At 34.8% G+C, this 19,351-nt stretch overlaps 1 protein-coding gene across 1 annotated transcript in view; it reads right to left on the reverse strand.

Annotated features, from left to right (window-relative positions):
- The window catches only part of MEOX2 (mesenchyme homeobox 2), a 492,584-nt gene that overhangs the window by 181,832 nt on the left and 291,401 nt on the right, over positions 1-19,351 (reverse strand). Inside the window, exon 7 of the mRNA XM_037836821.1 lies at positions 14,831-14,926. Within this exon, the coding sequence (XP_037692749.1) occupies positions 14,831-14,926 (96 nt within the window). The remainder of the gene's footprint in view (positions 1-14,830; positions 14,927-19,351) is intronic.

Below are 19,351 nucleotides of genomic sequence, written 5' to 3' on the forward strand. Positions count from 1 at the left end.
CAATGCCAATCAGAAGGAAAATGTGAAAAATTCATAAGCATAAACATATAAAACTTTATGCTTGTGGAACACTATTTTATATTTACCAGTTTAGGCATGCAGTGAGAGAAGGAAATATATTAGCAGTAGTAGTGCCACTATGTTAAAGAAAGGATAGCCGATAAACTGAGAGGATAAATAGTCCATCTTCCAAAATCCAATCCTGATAATCATGTATTACATGGTCCACAGTTTAGAATCATTCTGAAACTCACTACATTGTGATTGCCATGACGATCATATTCTCATATCCAGATGTGACTTCTACATCCATTAAACAACAAATGTTAATGGATTACCCACCACGTGCCAGTCATTGTCAAAGCATTATACACTTTAGTGAATAAAGCAGATATGAATCTGCATTTCAGAGCTTCCAATCTTATATGTCAGATATCCTTATTGACACCCATTATAAACCATTGCCTGCAAAAATATTTTCATATATAAATATTTTAAAGTTACATATTATAGGATAAATTCTCAATCACTAGATTAGAATCTATAAGTAGCTGTTTGTCTTAAATTCATTGTTCTATGTATTTGCATACTTTCATCCACTAAGGAGAAGCCATCTTATATCCCTTTCTATTGGATTTTCTTTTTCTGTATCTGTATCTCTTCTCTGATCCAAGCATTTGTTGTTAGCATTTTCCTCTTGTGCCCTCCTTTGCCCGTCTCCAATATACACACATTTTAGAGAACCTAGTTCACATAATCAATTCATTCAAAAATTAAAAAGATGCTTCTGATAGCCATCCAGGTACAAAACATCAGGTAAACAATGAAGAATAAGAATAAAAGATAGTCCTTGTCCTCAAAAAGTTTACTGTGAGCTTCTACATCAATTGTGTTCAAACTTCATCACTTCAGTTTTCTCTTGTGATATTTGTTCAAAATACAGATTCCTACCCCCACCCACCAGAGATTTAGTTTTTGTGGGACTTGGAAGGTGATCATAATTCTATATTTTGAGCAAGTGCCTAGATAATTCTGATTCATACAGATTACCCAACAGTTATACTTGCTTCTATTCCAGCTCTGGCTTTTTGTCCTGTGGTAATTTGGAGCTATATGTGCACCCAGGAAAATGTGTTCTTAAGTTTAATCCATTCTTGTGGGTGTGAACAAATTTAGGACCTTTTGATGAGGTTACTTCAGTCACGCTATGGCCCAATACAATCAGAATGGGTCTTAAAGCTATTACTAGAGTCCTTCATAAATAAAATGAAATTCAGACAGTATGAGAGAAAGCCATAGAAGCAAGAAGCTGAAATTCACTGGGACCCAAAAGAGAAAGGAGAGGTCAAGAAGAGCTGCCATGTACATTGCCATGTGACAGAGTAGCTAAAGGCCAAGGATCGCTGGCAGCCAGCTCCAGAACATCAGCCTTTGGGAAGAAATCATCACCTTGATGATGTCTTGGTTTGGACTTTTTCCTAACCTCAAAACTGTGAATAAATAAATCCCCATTGTTTATGCCAACCCAATGTATGGCATTTGCTTGAGAAGCCAAGTAAACTTAGACATGTCCCAATTCCAATATGTAGTCTTCTGGCAAGTTGAATTATGCACTCCAGAAAGCAAACAAACAAACAAACAAACAAAACACATGTTCTTTAGCTTAATCCTTTCCTGTGGGTGAGAACGCATTATAAACAGGACCTTTTGGAGATGTTATTTTCAGCTAGGATGTGGCAAATTGAATCAGGTTGGGCTTTAATTCAGAATCCTAGAGTCCTTTATATAAGCAGAATGAAATTCAGACACAGAGAGAAAATGTCCTGTGGAGAAGAAGCTGGGAGTCAGTATAATCCTGAAGAGAAAGGAGAAGACATTGCCATGTACATTGCCATATGGTGGAAAAGCCAAGAAACTCCAAGGACTGCTTGTCAGCCAGAAGATATCAACCCTGGGAAGAAGTAAGCTTTTTAGTCTCTGAAATCATGAACCAATAAATCCCTGCTATTTAGCCAACCCATTCTATGGTATTTGCCTTAGCAGCCAGGAAACTAAGCCTTTTGACTTACTCATAATTACTATCATTTGTGGAAAGCATACTATGTTCCTTCCAGTCCCTGTACTCTTCCTATGTATTTTATTTAATCCTCATAACATTATTTATGTGGTGGGTATGATTTTACCTTCACTTAACAGATTAAGAAGCAGGGTCAGAGATACTACTGTCTTGTCCCTGAAACATACAATTGTGCTAAATAGATCCTCATCTTATTCCTTGTGTCCTAGTGCTTCATATTCTTGTCCTTTGAGGTCAACCAGTATTAAGTAGAGATCTAAAAATTTTTAAAGGTTTATGTGTGAGCTTCAGGGAGTCCAATAAAGCTCTTGACATTTTTGTGATGGAAAAGTCAATAGAAACTGAAAAATTCCTGAAGGGACCTGTAATTTTCAAAATGTTAGCTGAGGGGTACCAATTCAGGTGAGAATAGTGGAATAGCCTCTTTGCCTGTACATAGTAGCTGCTCAAGGAGTATTTTTAAAATATATGAACTTCAGAGGGATTTTTTTATGGATATCTAATACATTTTGGAAACCTTACAGATACACATACGAATTAGCAGGTTGGCAGGGGTGGAGGTGGGGGTTGAATGATCTGAAAAGGTAACAATAGAATAGAAGAAAATATCATTTCTAAAGAAAACATCTAGGTGACTTAAAATAAAAATGGAATAAAAGAAAGAGCAGGAGTCAAAGGTGACACCAAGATTTAATCTTGATGACTTTACAACGAAATGGAAGCAAAGAAGAAAAGCAGCTGGCTTGAGGTGTGACAGGATGCAATTAACTAAGTTTTAGACATGTTGCCTCATAGTGTTAACAAATTCCTATGTATATGTTAAGTGAGAAACTGAGAACACTGATCTTAAATCTATACGAGAATTTGAGATTAGAGCTATAGATTCAATAAACAATTATTTAAAGACAATATGAAAATGTTAAAGAAAATTAAATTCTGAAGAAGAAAGAATATTGGGAAAAGAAAAGAGAATAGGAACCAGAAATTCAGGGAGGAGTAAAAAGGATAAGGGGAGAAGAAGTGTAATGAAATGTCCTGACTCATTTCAAGAAAACCAGGTTTTTAGGTTAAGCACTACTGGAATAAGCTCTTAATACTGACTTAAAGAAAAGAAGCATTAACTGTGATTTTTGTTAAAATAGTTATTTTTCAAAAGTGTATATTTTGAAACATGACTTGCTTCTTTCCTAAATTTCCCCTAAAATTCCAAGAAATGTATGACCATTACCTTCAAAAATTTATACTCTATTATGGGAAATATGGCATAATCACAGTTCAGAGATAAATATAAGTTAAAAAATTTATGTTCTCAACAATGTGCTTATTAATATTTATCTCTAACAATTATTAATTATGAATATTTATTATTAATTTATTTAAATACTTTATATTTTTATTAAAATTTTGTACATATATATGTACATATACATGCACTTTTACTGAGAATTTTTGGCTGTCAAGGGACACAGAGAATGATGAGAGAGAGCACTAAACAAAAAATACAATATGGTGGTAGTAGAATTAAAATTCACTAATATTTATTGGATGCATCCCATATGCAGGATCTAATGTGTTATCTCATTTATGTCTCCCAACAGAGCTCATGCTCTTAATCATTAAACAACAACATGGAAACAGAAATAAACACATGGTATTAGGGTAGCCTAAAGAATGCACCTAACTAACTAAAAGATGGAAAAGACATTCTAGAGGAGGTAGCAATTGAGTTGTATCTTGGAGAATGTTTGGGTAAGGGCATTACAGAGAGAGCATTTAAAAATATAGAGAACACATATGTGTTAATGTACTTAGGGAGCAAAAAGCAGTGTGATTGAGCTGAACCTGTTGACCTGTGGAATGATACTGGAGAAATAAGCAAGAATTGAATTATGAAGGGCCTTGAAATATATTCCTGAATTTTAAGCTGTTCGAATTTTATTTTGGAGTCAATAGGGAGCTATTTATGCATTTCTACTGTTGAGATTCTTTCTCATGCTTGGGAGTGTCCTAATGTTATTTGAGTTCTAAAATGATAACCACAGCAATTGAATAAAATATATATAGGAGAGAAAAGAGTCTTTAGAAATAGAAAAAAAAATTAGAAGACCATGGTAATCATCTATGTAATAGATGATACGCACATGAATTAAAATGAAGTGCTAGAAATCGAAAGAGTAAGAAAGATTAAAGATTAAAGAGCTATTTAGGAGGATAATTTAAGTCTATGATAAATGCTTTAAGAGAGTGAAAGAGTGTGCTGTTAACAATTATACCAATACAATAGGCATACATTGGGGCTCTTCCAGGATTTCAGAAGAGGAAAGGAGAAAGAATACCAGTTGATGAATCACGAATCCACTGCTTATTAGCTACAATGACACTAGGCAAGTTACTGAAGATCTATATACTTCACATTCATAACATAGGGACAGTTAGGCTATATGATGATTAAATAAGTAAATACATGTAAAATACTTAGGGTAGTGACAGAGACAGGATCTGAGCTATATACGTATTTACTCTTAATAGGCTAAACGCTTCACGGAGAAGGGGAATTTGAATTGGGCCTTAAAGAATGTATGGAAGAATAGTATGTGAAAAATACAAACTGTGATGATTAGAGATTGGATATGTTTGAGAAATTGAAAATGGTGTAATTTGAAAGAATTGTACAGAATGGAAAGTAAGGGGATACAGCACAGGAGATCTTTTTGGACAGTACATAATGAACATGAAATGCACGAAATTTAGACTTCACTCAGTAAACAACATATCACCAATAGATTTTCAGTGGGGATGTTTTTGAGAATCAGCTAGAGTTTAGGAAGGAAGCTATTTTGTATAGGAAGTATTACAACCGAGCTCTTCTTAACCAATGACCTTGACGTTTCTTTCACTGTGCAAAATCGATTCATTATGCGATCTGCTGCTTTCCACCATGGTACACCTAGACGTAACTAAATAAATATATTGTTTTATGAGGGAGTGTGCTGGTTTGAATGTATTATCTTTGATGCAATCTTGTGGGGCAGACATTTTGGTGCTGATTAGATTGGAATTCTTTGAGTGTTTCCATGGAATGTGCCCCACCCAACTGTAGGTGATAACTCTGATTAGATATTTCCATGGAGGTGTGCCCCGCCCCCATTCAGGGTGGGCCTTGATCAGTGGAGCTATATAAATGAGCTGACAGGCAGAGGGAACTCAGTGCACCTGTGAGTAACATTTTGAAGAGGAGCTACAGCCAAGAAGGACACTTTGAAGAATGCACAGGAGCTGCAGATGAGAGACATTTTGAAGACAGCTGTTGGAAACAGACTCTTGCTCCAGAGAAGCTAAGAGAGGACAAATACCCCAAGTGCAACTAAGAGTGACATTTTTGAGGAACTGCAGCCTAGAGAGGAATGTCCTGGGAGAAAGCCATTTTGAAACCAGGACTTTGGAGCAAGACACCAGCCACGTGCCTTCCCAGCTAACAGAGGTTTTCCGGACACCATTGGCCATCCTCCAGTGAAGGTACCCAATCGCTGATGTGTTACCTTGGACATTTTATGGCCTTAAGACTGTAACTGTGTAACCAAATAAACCCTCTTTTATAAAAGCCAGTCCATTTCTGGTGTTTTGCATTCTGGCAGCATTAGCAAACTAGAGCAGGGAGTATGGTGGGATGAGTAATAGCCAAAAACTCAGCCTTGAAGCCAGCAGTGCTACGTCGTAGAAATCAAGAATCTCAATATTCTTAGCTTTGAAAGAGGATAGTGTTTGCTCACAGAATTTGGTGAATATAAAAATTCCAGTTTCCTGAAACTGTGTCTATTAAATTTTTGGGATGGTTTCCTACTTCATGTACTTCAACATGTACCTTTAAAATAAAACCCCATTAACTAAAATAATTTGAATTTATATTTGTTCTTTGCAACATGTAAAATTTTAATAAGTCTTAAGCAATTCAAATTCTTTTTGAAGGGATTAAATGAAAAATTCTGGCTTGGCACATAGTGGAGGATTCACAGTTGATGGTTATTTTATTATAACATTAAAATCAGAAATGAGCCATCTATAGGGAACCTGTATAGTGTAGTGGATAAGAAGAGCAAGAAATATGGGAACTCACTATTTGGCACAAACCCCAGCTTTGACACTTATTAATTTAGTGATCCAGGGCAAGTTACTATATTTAAATGAAGGTTATAATGAAACCTATGTCACAGAGACATTATGAAGATTCAGAGATAATATTTGTAAAAGTGCTTAAAATACTTCCTGAAAAACAGTAAGTGTTGGATACCTACATGTTAAACAAAATAAAATAAACAAATAGACAAATAAATTAATACAAATGACAGCTTGCCAAATTTTTCTAGAAATGTGTCAGACTAATGTCAACTATCAATAACTGAGGCTGCTTGGCCTTGGATAACCGAAACTGCTTATTCTCCTAATCTTTGGTGCCTTTTTTTTTTAAGATCCTTCAAGATCAGCTACTTTTGCTTTTCCAGAATATTACATCACATTGTCCTAGCTTTTAGCACTTTTTTGCCCTTTTTATTACATAGAAGACCAGGAATGCAATGGACAGATACACAATAAATGTCTATGGCACATAATAACTGTAATATTAATAATGATGTATGGTGCCTGACAAATTTTCATAATTTTGTACATTGATCAGCTTCTGAGTTATCAAAAGAAAAAGAGAGAGAGAAAGAAAAAAAAAAAAACTTGGACAAAGTACTTTATGATCAGAATCCCAAATTCTTTTAGTTAAGGATACATGTTTCCTAAAATAAATTTGTGTTGATTTAAGTCTCAAATACATCTGTTCCAGTTTGCTAATGCTGCTATTATGCAAAATACCAGAAATGGATTGGCTTTTATAAAAGGGGTTTATTTGGTTACAAAGTTACAGTCTTGATGCCATAAAGTTTCCAAGGTAAGGCATCAACAACAGGGTACCTTCACTGAAGGATGACCATTGATGTCCGAAAAACCTCTGTTAGCTGACATCTGCTCTGGAGTTCTGGTTTCAAAATGGCTTTCTCCCAGAATGTTTCTTTCTAGGCATCTGGGTTGTTCTCTTAGTTTCTCTCAGGCAAACTCTGGAGTAGCAAAAGTCTACTGTCAATGGCCATCTTCAAAATGTCTCTCTTGGCTGCATCCAAAGTCAGGGATCCAGCACTCCAAGCATCTCTGAGCTAAGCCTGCTAGCATCTGTGTCTGTGCCAGCATTTTAAAGGATTCCAGTGATTAAATCAAAACCCACACTGAGTGGGTGGGACCACACCTCCATGGAAATAATTCAATCAGTTATCACCTACAGTTAGGTGAGTTGCATCTCCATGGGAACAACTTAATCCAAAGATTCCAACCTAATCAACAGTAATACTTCTGCCCACACAAGACTGCATCAAAAGAACATGGCATTTTGGGGGACATAATACATCCAAACTGGCACACCATCTATATTTAATCATCTTGGTACATATTAAGCAAAAATATGGATTGTGTTAAAATTATAGGTCACAAAATATATACATGATAATTAACAATGAAGTCTAGAAATGGTTAATAAATGACATGCAATAAAATAGATATCTAGGGACTGCAAAATATACCAATAACAACAAAATAATGATGAAAACATTTTTTGTACTTTCTACATATGAAGTACTGTTCTAAGCTATCTACAGGAACTATCTTTTTAATCCTCAACAGCAATGCTAGATTATTATTAATCTCTGTGGAGCAAGTTGCTATGCAGTGAATCTGGGAATGCAGACTTGGGTACATGAGTCTCAGTAAATGACCACTTTATTACTTACACAGCACAACGCATCCAAAAGAAAGGGGAAAGAGATCCCATTATGACCAGTTCCCCCAGGGAGGCTGACGGCGCTGGTAAGGGTTGGTGGATGGTTGCTCCTTGTGCCCTGCTTCATGTCAGAGATGGGAGACACCTGTGCTGCCCAAGTGTGAGGTAATTATACACCTGCATTCTGCACAAAGGCTGGCTGATACATTTTGCTTGAGGCAATAATAATGTATCAAGCAATCTTTGGGCAGAGTTCCCACCCTGACAAGCAGCTAGAGCTGCTTGTTCCCAGTTTTGGGTTCAAGGTACCTTCAGGCCCAGGCCATTCCATTAGACCAAATATCTCACCCGGGCTGGGAAATGGAAACATATTGAAACATCTGCACTAAAGAAAAGGACAGGGGTAGATCTGGGCGGGAAGATGGCAGCTGAGCTTCCACGACTTCCCATCAATCTCATTTTACATATAAGCAAACTGAGGCACAGAAAGGTAAAGTAAATTGACCAAGTTCATAGTGCTAGTAACTAATGAAGTCAGAATTCAAACCCAGGAGATTTAATTTCACTGCCTACCAAGGGAAAGACCCAGTTTACATTATGTCTATTTTACTACTTATTTGTAATTTATCGTGTTTTTTTTTAAAGCACTTGAGTTTACTAGATGTGTTTCTTTTATTCATATTTAAGGTTTTATAATCACCATATGTGAAATATTCAAAATGTCTTCCTGTGTATCATTTTTCTTTACCCATGAACACAAAGGGCAAAATAATCCCTGTAGAAACTTGAGATAAACTATACTAAACATTTCTCATGATCTGAAATTCAAGTAAAAAATATTTTGCATTTTATTTTTTTCTCACTGGATTATTTTAAAAATAGAATAAAAGGAGTATAGTTCCTTAATACTAAGTATTTATACATGACTGTGTCTTGAGTAGACTCCAAGATTTTGAAGGATAGAAAAATGCTCCCAGATTTCCATGAAACTCTGTTATTGGGTACTAAAGGGCAATAAGTAAAACACTCTATTAGTTGTCTCCTCAGAAGTCAGATCTCCTAAATCTCTGCCCATGTTCCTACCACTCGATTGGTTCTACTGCCTTCTTAGAGTAACTTCTTTCTATTCTGTCTATCTTCTGGTTTCTGTTAACTTCCGGTTTATATTGGCTCCTGGGCTATAGTACTTCATAGTTCTACCACTTATTGCTTATGCTTTCTGATTTTGAACATTGTATCCCTCTAGTTCCCCTGTACTCTAATTTCTGTTGATCCTTACTATATATATCTAACATAAATATGTCTCCAGAGAAAAGATCTGATTGGGAGAGTTGTTCGAATATAGAGTGTTGCTGGAGGGAAGAAAAAACCATAGCCTGTCAATTATATCACTGAAGGCAGTTTTTGTGCTTGGTGGATATACTTGGCCTAGTACCTCTCTAATAGAATGGCTACCCTGAGGCATATTCTGATTGTAAGGAGAAAAGGAGTAGAGATCAAAAGCAAGTGCCAGTCTTGTTAGGTTGGGTGTCAGAGGACAAAGTTGAGGGAAGCAAGAGTGAACAGAAATTGAAAGGGAAAATCCAGAAAGGAAGGAAACAGAATAGGGGACTACAATACCTGCATAGACACCATTTTCAAATTTTGGCTGACTCCTAAATTGCTCATGCATGGGGCCAGAATTCAATAACCCAGCAAAAACTTAGGAAGGCAAAACCCTAGAAAATTCCAGAGCAGAGATTTTACCTACTGCCTGTTACTGGTGAGAGAGACATTAGAGTTCATGTCCTCAAGTTCAAATTAGAGGCTATGAAACCACGTAAGTCATTCCATTAGAGCTAAAAAAAAAACAAAAAAACAAAAAAGACAAAACAACAACAACAAAAAATCTGGAAAGCTAAGGTCTTGCCCTAGGATTAAAGACCACCAAGGATAAGAAATACACCATAGGACTAAAGACAATGCCAAAAGAGATGTGCCCTAACAAAGTATAAAACAAAACTTCCAAAAATTCAAAATTGTTAGCCAATAATTTCACTGCCTTCTAGCATAAAAATAGAAACTGTTTAGAGAAATATAACTGGAGAATCTACGGTCCTTCCAACACATTAATCATAAAGAAAGATTGGTATATGGGAATAATGTAAAAAGTTACTAGACATACAAAGAAAAGAGAACATGATTCATAATCAATTAAAAATAGACAATTGAATTAGACTTACACATGACCTAGTATTCCAATGAATTAGCAGATAAGTATATAAAACTAATTGTTATAAATATATTTAAAGACTTAAAGAAAAAGATGCTCATGATGACTGATGGGATCTCAGCAAAGAAATGAAAACTAAACAAACAGAAATTCTAAAACTAAAAGTACAATATATGATGCTAGAAATCCAGTGAATTAAAGATTGCAGAGAGCAGGTGAAAGGATAAGTGAATAAATAGAGAAATCAATAGCCACTATTACCCATTGATACAATTGTACACATTGGCACATAGTAGTCAAACTGCTGAAAATCAAAAATGAAGTGAAAATCCTTTGTAAACATCTAGCAGGGAAAAGATACATTATAGACAGAATAACAATGTTAGAAATATCAGTTGACTTTTCAAAAATAATGGAGGCTCATAGGCAATAGATGAAACCTCTGAAAGTTGCTGAAAGAAAGTGCTGAAAAATTAGCAACAAAGAAATAGAAACTGAGAATTTTATATCCAGAAAAAAATCCTTCAATATAAAGGGAAAAATAAAGACATTTTCAGATAAATAAAAACTAATTTATTTGGTAATTTGTTGCTATAGACCACGTTACAGAAGATGCCAAAGTGAGTTCTTCAGAATGAAGGGAAATACTATCAGGTGGAAGCTTTGATTTAAAGAAAAGAATGAAGAATAGGAGGAGGGCAAATGTTTGGGAAAATATAATTTTTTTGTTTTCTTGATTTCTTTAAAAATGATTGTTTAAAGCACTAATAATAAAAATAGTATTTGGTGATTTATGACACATGAAGAAATGATATATGTGAGAACACTAGCCAAAATGTTGGGAGAACATATAGAATTATATCGCTATAAGAGTCTCACATTTATGATAAATGGTATGTGTTTTAATTCATAGTAGAATGTGATAAGTTTCAAGCATATATCATAATCCCTAGAGTAATCACTATGTGTATATATATACACACACATATATCTATACCTCTCTCTATATATAAAACACACATATATATCTATGTCTGTCTATCTATCTATGGGGAGAGAGATAGAGAGAGAGAGAGAGAGAGAGAGAGAGAGAGAACAAATTGTACTATCAATTTGTCCTATAAAGTTACAGTAATGAATAAAGTAAGGAATTTATGTGAGGAAAGACGATGAATAAATTGAAGGAAATAGAAGTCCAAAAAATGGATCAAACCATCTAAGGTCAATTTCTTTTCAACAAAGGCACCAAGGTAATTCATAGGAAAAGGGGAAGTCTTCACAATAAATGGTACTGGAGTGAGGAATGGATGTGGACATAGACATAATGAATGTTGACCCCCTACCGAATATCATATACAAAAGTGAATTCAAGCATAACATAGACCTAAAGGTAAATGTTAAAACTAAAAAGGTTCTAGAAGAAACCCTAAAGGAATAAATATCTTTGAGAGTTTAGTCAGATTTCTTAGAAAAAATTTTACAAAACCACTAGCCATGCAAAATAAAGATAAATTTCACTTCAAAATTCTGTATTTCTGATCATGAAAAGTCACCAGTAGGAAAATATAAAGGCATGCTGCAAACAAAGGGAACATATTTTAAAAACATTTATCTTAAAAGAACTCCAGCAAATCAATAATTAAAAAGCAAATAATCCAGTTCAAAAATAGTCAAAAGCCTTGAAAGATACTTCATGAAAGGAAATATATCAATGTCCAATAGTATGTGAAATGCTGTTCAATGTCATTAGTTATTAGAGAAATAATACCACAAAGTGATGACTCTTTTACCTGCATTAGAATGGGTAAAATCAATGTCAATTTCTTTTTCTGACCTTTAATTCCCAGATACCCCAAATACTCCTCTCACAGAAAAATACTTAGCTACCCATATGCTCATCTAGGTGCATCTTATACGTATATAAACATTTAAAATATATGGTTGTATTCTCTTTTCTAATACAAATATTAGTATGCAATATATTCTGTTATGAACCTTGATTTATTTTGGAGGTGTATCCATGGCAGTATATACGAGATTGCTTAGTCTTCCATTGAGAGGTTTCTAGCAGTATAAAAATCATTGACTCATATGAATCACATCTTCAGTACTAAAGAATTAAGGGATTTTTTTGTGACGGCATTCCTATTTCAAAGTATAATGAGATATGTACATGAATAGTATGACGGTAAATTTAAGATAAATCGAAAATAATCGGTGGTGTTACTATTATTACTGAACTGTGTAAACTTGGCTAACACCCAAATGTCACCTATCTCACAAAAATAAGCAATTAATGTATTTCAGTTATTTATTAAGTTTAAAACATCTACAAAATAAAATGGTTTTCTTACTGCCATTTAGTAAATTCATGAAAAAAGTATAACTGAATATGTGCTACAGATACTGTACATCAATGAACAAAAAAACAAGAAATATTTAGTCACAAAAATTAAGCAACAGAGTATAGTTTGAAATAGAATGTTGTAAACTTTCAAAAAAGAGTATGGGAATAAACTATTAGTTCCTTCATCAAAATAATTCAGTACAAGAAATTGAATTACAATGAACTATTCAGTTTGTTTTGTGACCATTTTCCCTCTTACATACAGTCTTTCAAAAATGTGTTATTTTACCTCTCATTCTAACCTGATTGACAAAGAAGTAACTCTTCTTCACTTTTAGAAAACCGCAACCTCCTTAAGGTCAGACTGCCTTTACTAAAAGAAATGATCTTTATGGATGTTAGCAGAAATGAAGCAACTGTAAGGATCAAACTGCCAGTCAGGAATCTAGAGGGCTCTTGATATTGTCATGCCTACCAGTCATCTGTTGTTTCTGTTAATAAAAATCCAAGTATGATGCCTGAGACTAAACAGTCCCCAAGTTGCCTGAAGAGCTTAACATATTTTACAGTTATAAAACAAGTATTTCTCCAGACTGAAAGCAATTGTTTTCAGTTTTTATTTTTCACTTCTTAATCTAATGTGTTTTAAATTTTTATTGAAAAAGTAGGACAAGCACATGGTAAAAAGAATTTTGAAAAACAACGATTAAGTCTTCTCCATACTCCAGTTCTCGGTTCCATTTGCCCCTCTCTACAGAAGCAGCCACAGTTAACAATCTCTTAGATCTACTTCCTGAATAATTCTATTATGAGTAAACAAATGGGAGTATGTCCTATATAATAAACTAATGCAATCAAACACACAGCTGTGAAACATCTCAGAAATATATTTTCAGCTAATAATATTACTTAAAATTTCAAAATCCAAACCACGATTTCAGAAATGTGCTCCTGCCTCTCATGCAGCTTAATTATAGTAACTATGCATGGTAAAGCACTTTTCTGAAATGTGAAACAGAACAGAAGTGAGAAGCACTAATGCATTGTTTTCAAGTTGGGCCTGTAGCCACCTGAAGGCTGTGAGCTCCAAAGAAATGAGCTTTCTTCCACCCCCATTTAGGTCTTGGGTTGGAACTCAAGCCCTGACTCATACATGGGAAAAAGCGGAAGTTATTTAGGCACCACTGTTCTGCATCCAGGCTAATACCTGACCCTACAAGGAGCATGACCTGGGGCAGAGCTGCTATAAAAAATGTAATTCTCCTTTAACCCGTCCATGTAAATCATCAGAAAGCTTCCCCCTACTGATTTAAACAAATTTGGTCTTTGACCTCTAGAGTCAGAATTGGCCTCAACAACTCTTTCAGATGGTCGTGGTATTGACTGTTTGATGTATGTCAACTATCATAAACACAATAGCATTTCATGACAGATCGTCACATAATGTCACATACATGCAAAGTCACGGTAACAGTCTCTATTCCAAGAGATATCAGTGGTATGAAATAAATGCAGATTAATGTAATAATGCACTTTGCTGTTTTGAGATTTGGCATCTTACGTGGCTGTGATTTGCAGTATTGTGCAACCAATCTCAGCACCTGTCAGTGTGCTTGCTGTAGTAACTTCAAAAGTTTCCAATAAATACCAAATGCTTGATAGTATTTTCATATGGATAAGATTTTTTCTGGGTCTGTGATTTTTTGATATTTAACAACTGGATTAGTGTAATAGTTCAGAAACCAATCACATACTTAATGTGATACATTCAAGTTGTGGTTTTGAGATGCAACACAAGACCCCAAAATTATATTTCTTCAGTTTGCTGGGACAATAAACACCAAAGAATAATTACATTGAATACCTTTTAATAAGGTAATAAACAAAACCTAAAGTCTATAATTTAAGTGACATTTTCAATCAAAAGATATTTGGATAATTTCTGTAATCATTAAACTTTTTTCAAGGAGTTCTCACTGTGAGATTCTGTGTGTGTGTGTGTGTGTGTGTGTGTGTGTGTGTGTGTATGATTTAAATTTCTGTCTCTAAAATGAAATGAATTTCATTATCTTTTGGTAATCAATGTTTAATAAACTGCAATACAGGAGGATATTTTATTAAATATATTATTAAAATGTTTTGGTACTTAATAGTTCAAAAAATTGTTTTATTTAATTGAGACCAACTGGCCTCATTGCTTCTTATAAACTTTGCCATATATATTCAGTTAAAAGGAATAAAAATGAACAGATGTTTCTCCTTAAAGAAGGCAGACGAAGATTTTTCTTACACAATAAATCAGCTGCTAGTGGATTTCCAGGACATTGCTTCAGGCTAACTATTTAGGTATAAAATTAATAAAACAACAAAACAGAAATTTACCTCTGTGTGGATCCAAAATTGGTAGAGGAGATTGAACTGAAGATGAACAGCATATACTGAAGGCGGAATGAAGAGGGCCAAGGGACAGTAGAAAATCTGAAGGATAAAAAAAAATATTAAAATTTGCACATATGATTTTGCAACATAAAGATATATGATATTAATGGCCCAATGTTCTGTGTCTACTTCTTCAGTAAATATACCTTATTCTGTATATTTTGCTGTCATATTTGTCTTTGTAACATTAATTTTCCACACAATGCTGAAGTAGCAGACAAGTCAGAGCTAAGTCCACTGGACTTCTATTTCACATTTAATATTGTGCAAGAAAAACAACATATGCGGTGTGTGTTTTTATTAATCTCAAAAAGGTTGGATGTGCTTTCTGGAAGTATAGGGGTTCTTTTTTTTTTTCCACAAAAATTCTGACTTTCTTCAACTAAAAGAAATGTAGGTGCATATGTCTTTATACCTTGACAGTTTTACCTGGCATTTTCAATAATAAAAATATAATAAAAGAAAATGATCTGACACAGGAGAGGAGAGGAGAAAATAATATATTTCCCCTTTTAAACTTGTTTTTATATGGTTGGTTGAATGTATCGTATCTCCTAAAATTTTCTTTAAAAAATTATCAAGGAAGTAGGTATGATATTGTGTTATTGTGGAAACAAATTGTAAAGGTCCATATTTCCTAACAGATGGAAATGCCTCTGCCTTGGAAAAACAACTTATGCTTAAACTGCAGAACTGGTTAGAATCAACTAATAAACACAATCTGCTGTGTTTTCCTAATGACTTTGATCCCTGAGAGTGGTTTCATGCTGGAAGTAAACATTTTATTAAATGAAAAATTAAATAACCACATAAGAATAAAAGGAATCTTCCCAATTCTGTAGAGTCCATATTTCTAAAAGACTAGGTATTTTAAAAATGTATCTTCTGAAAATTATTATTTTTTCTAAATTATTTTAAAGCTTTTCTTCCTCAATGCAATTTCAACAATTTTAGTTATGATTATGCGTGTGAAATTGGGGCATTTACATAAAGCCTTCTAATTTTTGTTCTAAACTTAAGTCATGGAAAGATTGAACTGTAATGACAAGCAGGGTCATTTTTATTGTTTATAAATGTATTATTAAGCAATGGATTAGATTAGCAAGCAAAAAAGAGTATCCAAGAGATTCATTTTTAACCCCTAGTTCCACCACAGACTCCTTAAGTAATTTCAGTAAGTTCTTTAACTTCTCTAAGCTTCAGTTTCCTCAAGTGAAATATGAAAGGGAAAATCATTTGAAATCTAGCTGTCCTTTTTTTTTGTTTCCAAAATATCTGTGATACTCTGATTTGATTTTTTTTGTAACACATTAAAATGATTCTCTCAAAATATTAGTAAAAATATTTGCAGCACATATATGGCCTATCATTTAAGTACTTTAAGTCAAGAAACGTTTTGGAATCTCCTCTTTGAGATGTGAGCAAAAATATAAAACAATTTATCCTAATTGCTTAATAAATAATTCTGCTTGGAAAGAGAGTACATATAAGGTAAATATTTAAAATTCATTACAATGTCCCAAAGTGTGAAGAAATAGTCCCTGGAGGTAATAATGGGCATTATGAAACAATTGTTCCTGGATTCAAATAAGTTGTGACTTGTTGCGTTAACCAAGTTTTCTTTATTGCTGGACAACTCAGAGCCTTTACCATGATAACAAGACTCACAAGCCTATTAAACAATAGAATACTGTCCTGAATTTCCTATAAGATTAGGCTTCCTAAAAACACATTTTATGAAACAATGTCTCAAATCTTATAAATCAGTAAATATAATGATGAACTGACAATTGGAAAATTGAGCTTAAAATGAATTCTAAAAAATCACATTTCTAATGAGTAATAAAGATATAGGTCAGGAACCAATTCACATGAGTCACATAGAAGTTAATTTCTTGTGGTTGCTACAGTGCTATGAATAGAATCTAATTATAATCAAGTTTCTAAATTTCTAAGATTAGGAGCAGGTTAGTAAATTTGGTCCAGGAATGAGAACTCTCACTCATCTTCCTCTTTGTCCCCTATCTCTGCATTCCCAAATCCTCTACTGCTTTTAAAACCAATTTGAATGCCACTTCCATTGTAAAATCTCAAATGACACCAACTTGACAGAAGAAATGTCTCCTTAAACTCAGGGTACTGCTCAGCAGCTCAGTCAGGGTACACTATAATTTTTACCAAATATGTCCATTTCTTCCATGCAGCCAAGCCCACGTAATTATGATTCTGGGAGCTGTTACCCTTAAATTACCCTGTCTACCTTAGGTTATTTTATAATCAGATTATAGAAGTATAGATGTCTATTTATAGGATCATTAAGGAGAGAAAACCTAGACCTATATGTGGTAGGATTGAATGAGGATAAGCCTAGAAGCAACTTCTCCGCTAAGAGATAGATGGTGAGTGGATTTTAGTTTGCTCACCAAGTGAATGGGACAGGCACAAGTTGTGTGGAGGTGTTATCATGAAGCAAGAAGAAACATGGTATTTAGAGAAAACTATAAATACTTTGGCATTTGTTGGAAAGTGGTGTGGCAACAGTTTGAACTGGAAGATGGGCACCCCCTAACAACACTACAACAATGTGTGCTTATATGCATGGGGACATGTGCACATTTTTCTGAAAAAATGATCAATAGCTTGCATCAGGGTGTCTCAAGTGGGTTTGTGACTCCCCCAACAACAATAACAACAAAAGGTAAAATCAGAGAGGTGGCATCTTTTAATGCCATTTTAAGAAGACTGAATTTATTCTAGGGCAGGAAGGAATCATTAGTGATTTTTAAGCACATGAGGAATGTAAAAACAAGTTTGCAATAGCCCGGGGAAAAATTATGCACTTTTAATCAAAGGAGCAGCCATGGGGAGAGAGAAGGGGAATAGGTAAAGAGAATTAAGGATTGGGGAGATATTTAGATCTAGGAGTGGAGACGGATAGAGGAGTATCAGACGACAGCCAGATTTCTGGCTTGGACGGTTGTCTGTTGGGTGATATGGTTCGCCACGACAGGGGAAAAGGAGGAAATATAGGTTATAAAGTTGAACTTGGGGAATGGTGCATTTGAGTTCTTGAGGTATATACCATGGGAACTGCTGAGCAGTTGGAACTCTGTGACTGGAATCAGGAAGCAGTCTGGGTTGAATTTGCAGGAATAAGTGTCACATACATATCAATTGCATTTGAACTGATGGATGTGCCCATGGTGGGAAAAGAATGGCCAAAGATGCCATAAGATGGAAGCAAATTATGCTGAAACAGAGCAGTCTCAGAGGTGAGAAAGATCCAGTATTTGGTGCTATCAGAGACAAGAGACAGGTTTTTGTTTTTGTTTTTGTTTTTGTTTTTCTTCATTTTATTGAGATATATTCACATACCACGCAGTCATACAAAACAAATCGTACATTCGATTGTTCACAGTACCATTACATAGTTGTACATTCATCACCAAAATCAATCCCCGACACCCTCATTACCACACACACAAAAATAACCAGAATAATAATTAAAGTGAAAAAGAGCAACTAAAGTAAAAAAGAACACTGGGCACCCTTGTCTGTTTGTTTGTTTGTTTGTTTCCTTCCCCCACCTTTCCACTCATCCATCCACAAACTAGACAAACAGGAGTGTGATCCCTATGGCCCCCCCAATCCCACTGTCCCCCCTCATAAGCCACATTTTTATACAATTGTCTTCAAGATTCATGGGTTCTGGGTTGTAGTTTGATAGTTTCAGGTATCCACCACCAGCTACCCCAATTCTTTAGAACCTAAAAAGGGTTGTCTAAATTGTGCGTAAGAGTGCCCACCAGAGTGACCTCTCAGCTCCTTTTGGAATCTCTCTGCCACTGAAGCTTATTTCATTTCCTTTCACATCCCCCTTTTGGTCAAGAAGATGTTCTCCATCCCACGATGCCGGGTCTACATTCCTCCCCGGGAGTCATATTCCATGTTGCCAGGGAGATTCACTCCCCTGGGTGAAGAGACAGGTTTTTAAGAAGGCAAGAATAGATGTCCTCCAATGAAAGTTTAAGTAAGACAGGCATTGAATAACGATGCTGGATTTGAAAGTATGGATCAGAGGAGCAAGAAACCTTGAATCCAAATCTAAGTAAGTAAAAGAGTCAGTCAGAGGAGATAATGAAATCGAGGTAGGGGTTATGTATTTCTCTCTTTTCCTCTTAACAAAGGAGAGAGTTGCAGGTATTTCTTGAATAAAACACTAGGATATTAAAGGAGATTTTGTGTGTTTATTTTTTAAGATGTGAGAGACTTGAATATATTTGTGACTTATTCAGAAGGAGCCAGTTGAGAGGAAGAGGGACAAATGCCAAGATAGGAAATAGGGTGAGAGCAATGTCACCAAATCAAAGATGAGACCTGCCAAAAAGCAGGGAACATTTCCTATAAGCCGAGTATTTCTTAAATCCTTTCTTGCATTTCTTAAAACATGTGCACTTATTCACA

The sequence above is a fragment of the Choloepus didactylus genome, chromosome 5 (assembly GCF_015220235.1).
Source record: "Choloepus didactylus isolate mChoDid1 chromosome 5, mChoDid1.pri, whole genome shotgun sequence".
Taxonomy (NCBI): domain Eukaryota; kingdom Metazoa; phylum Chordata; class Mammalia; order Pilosa; family Megalonychidae; genus Choloepus; species Choloepus didactylus.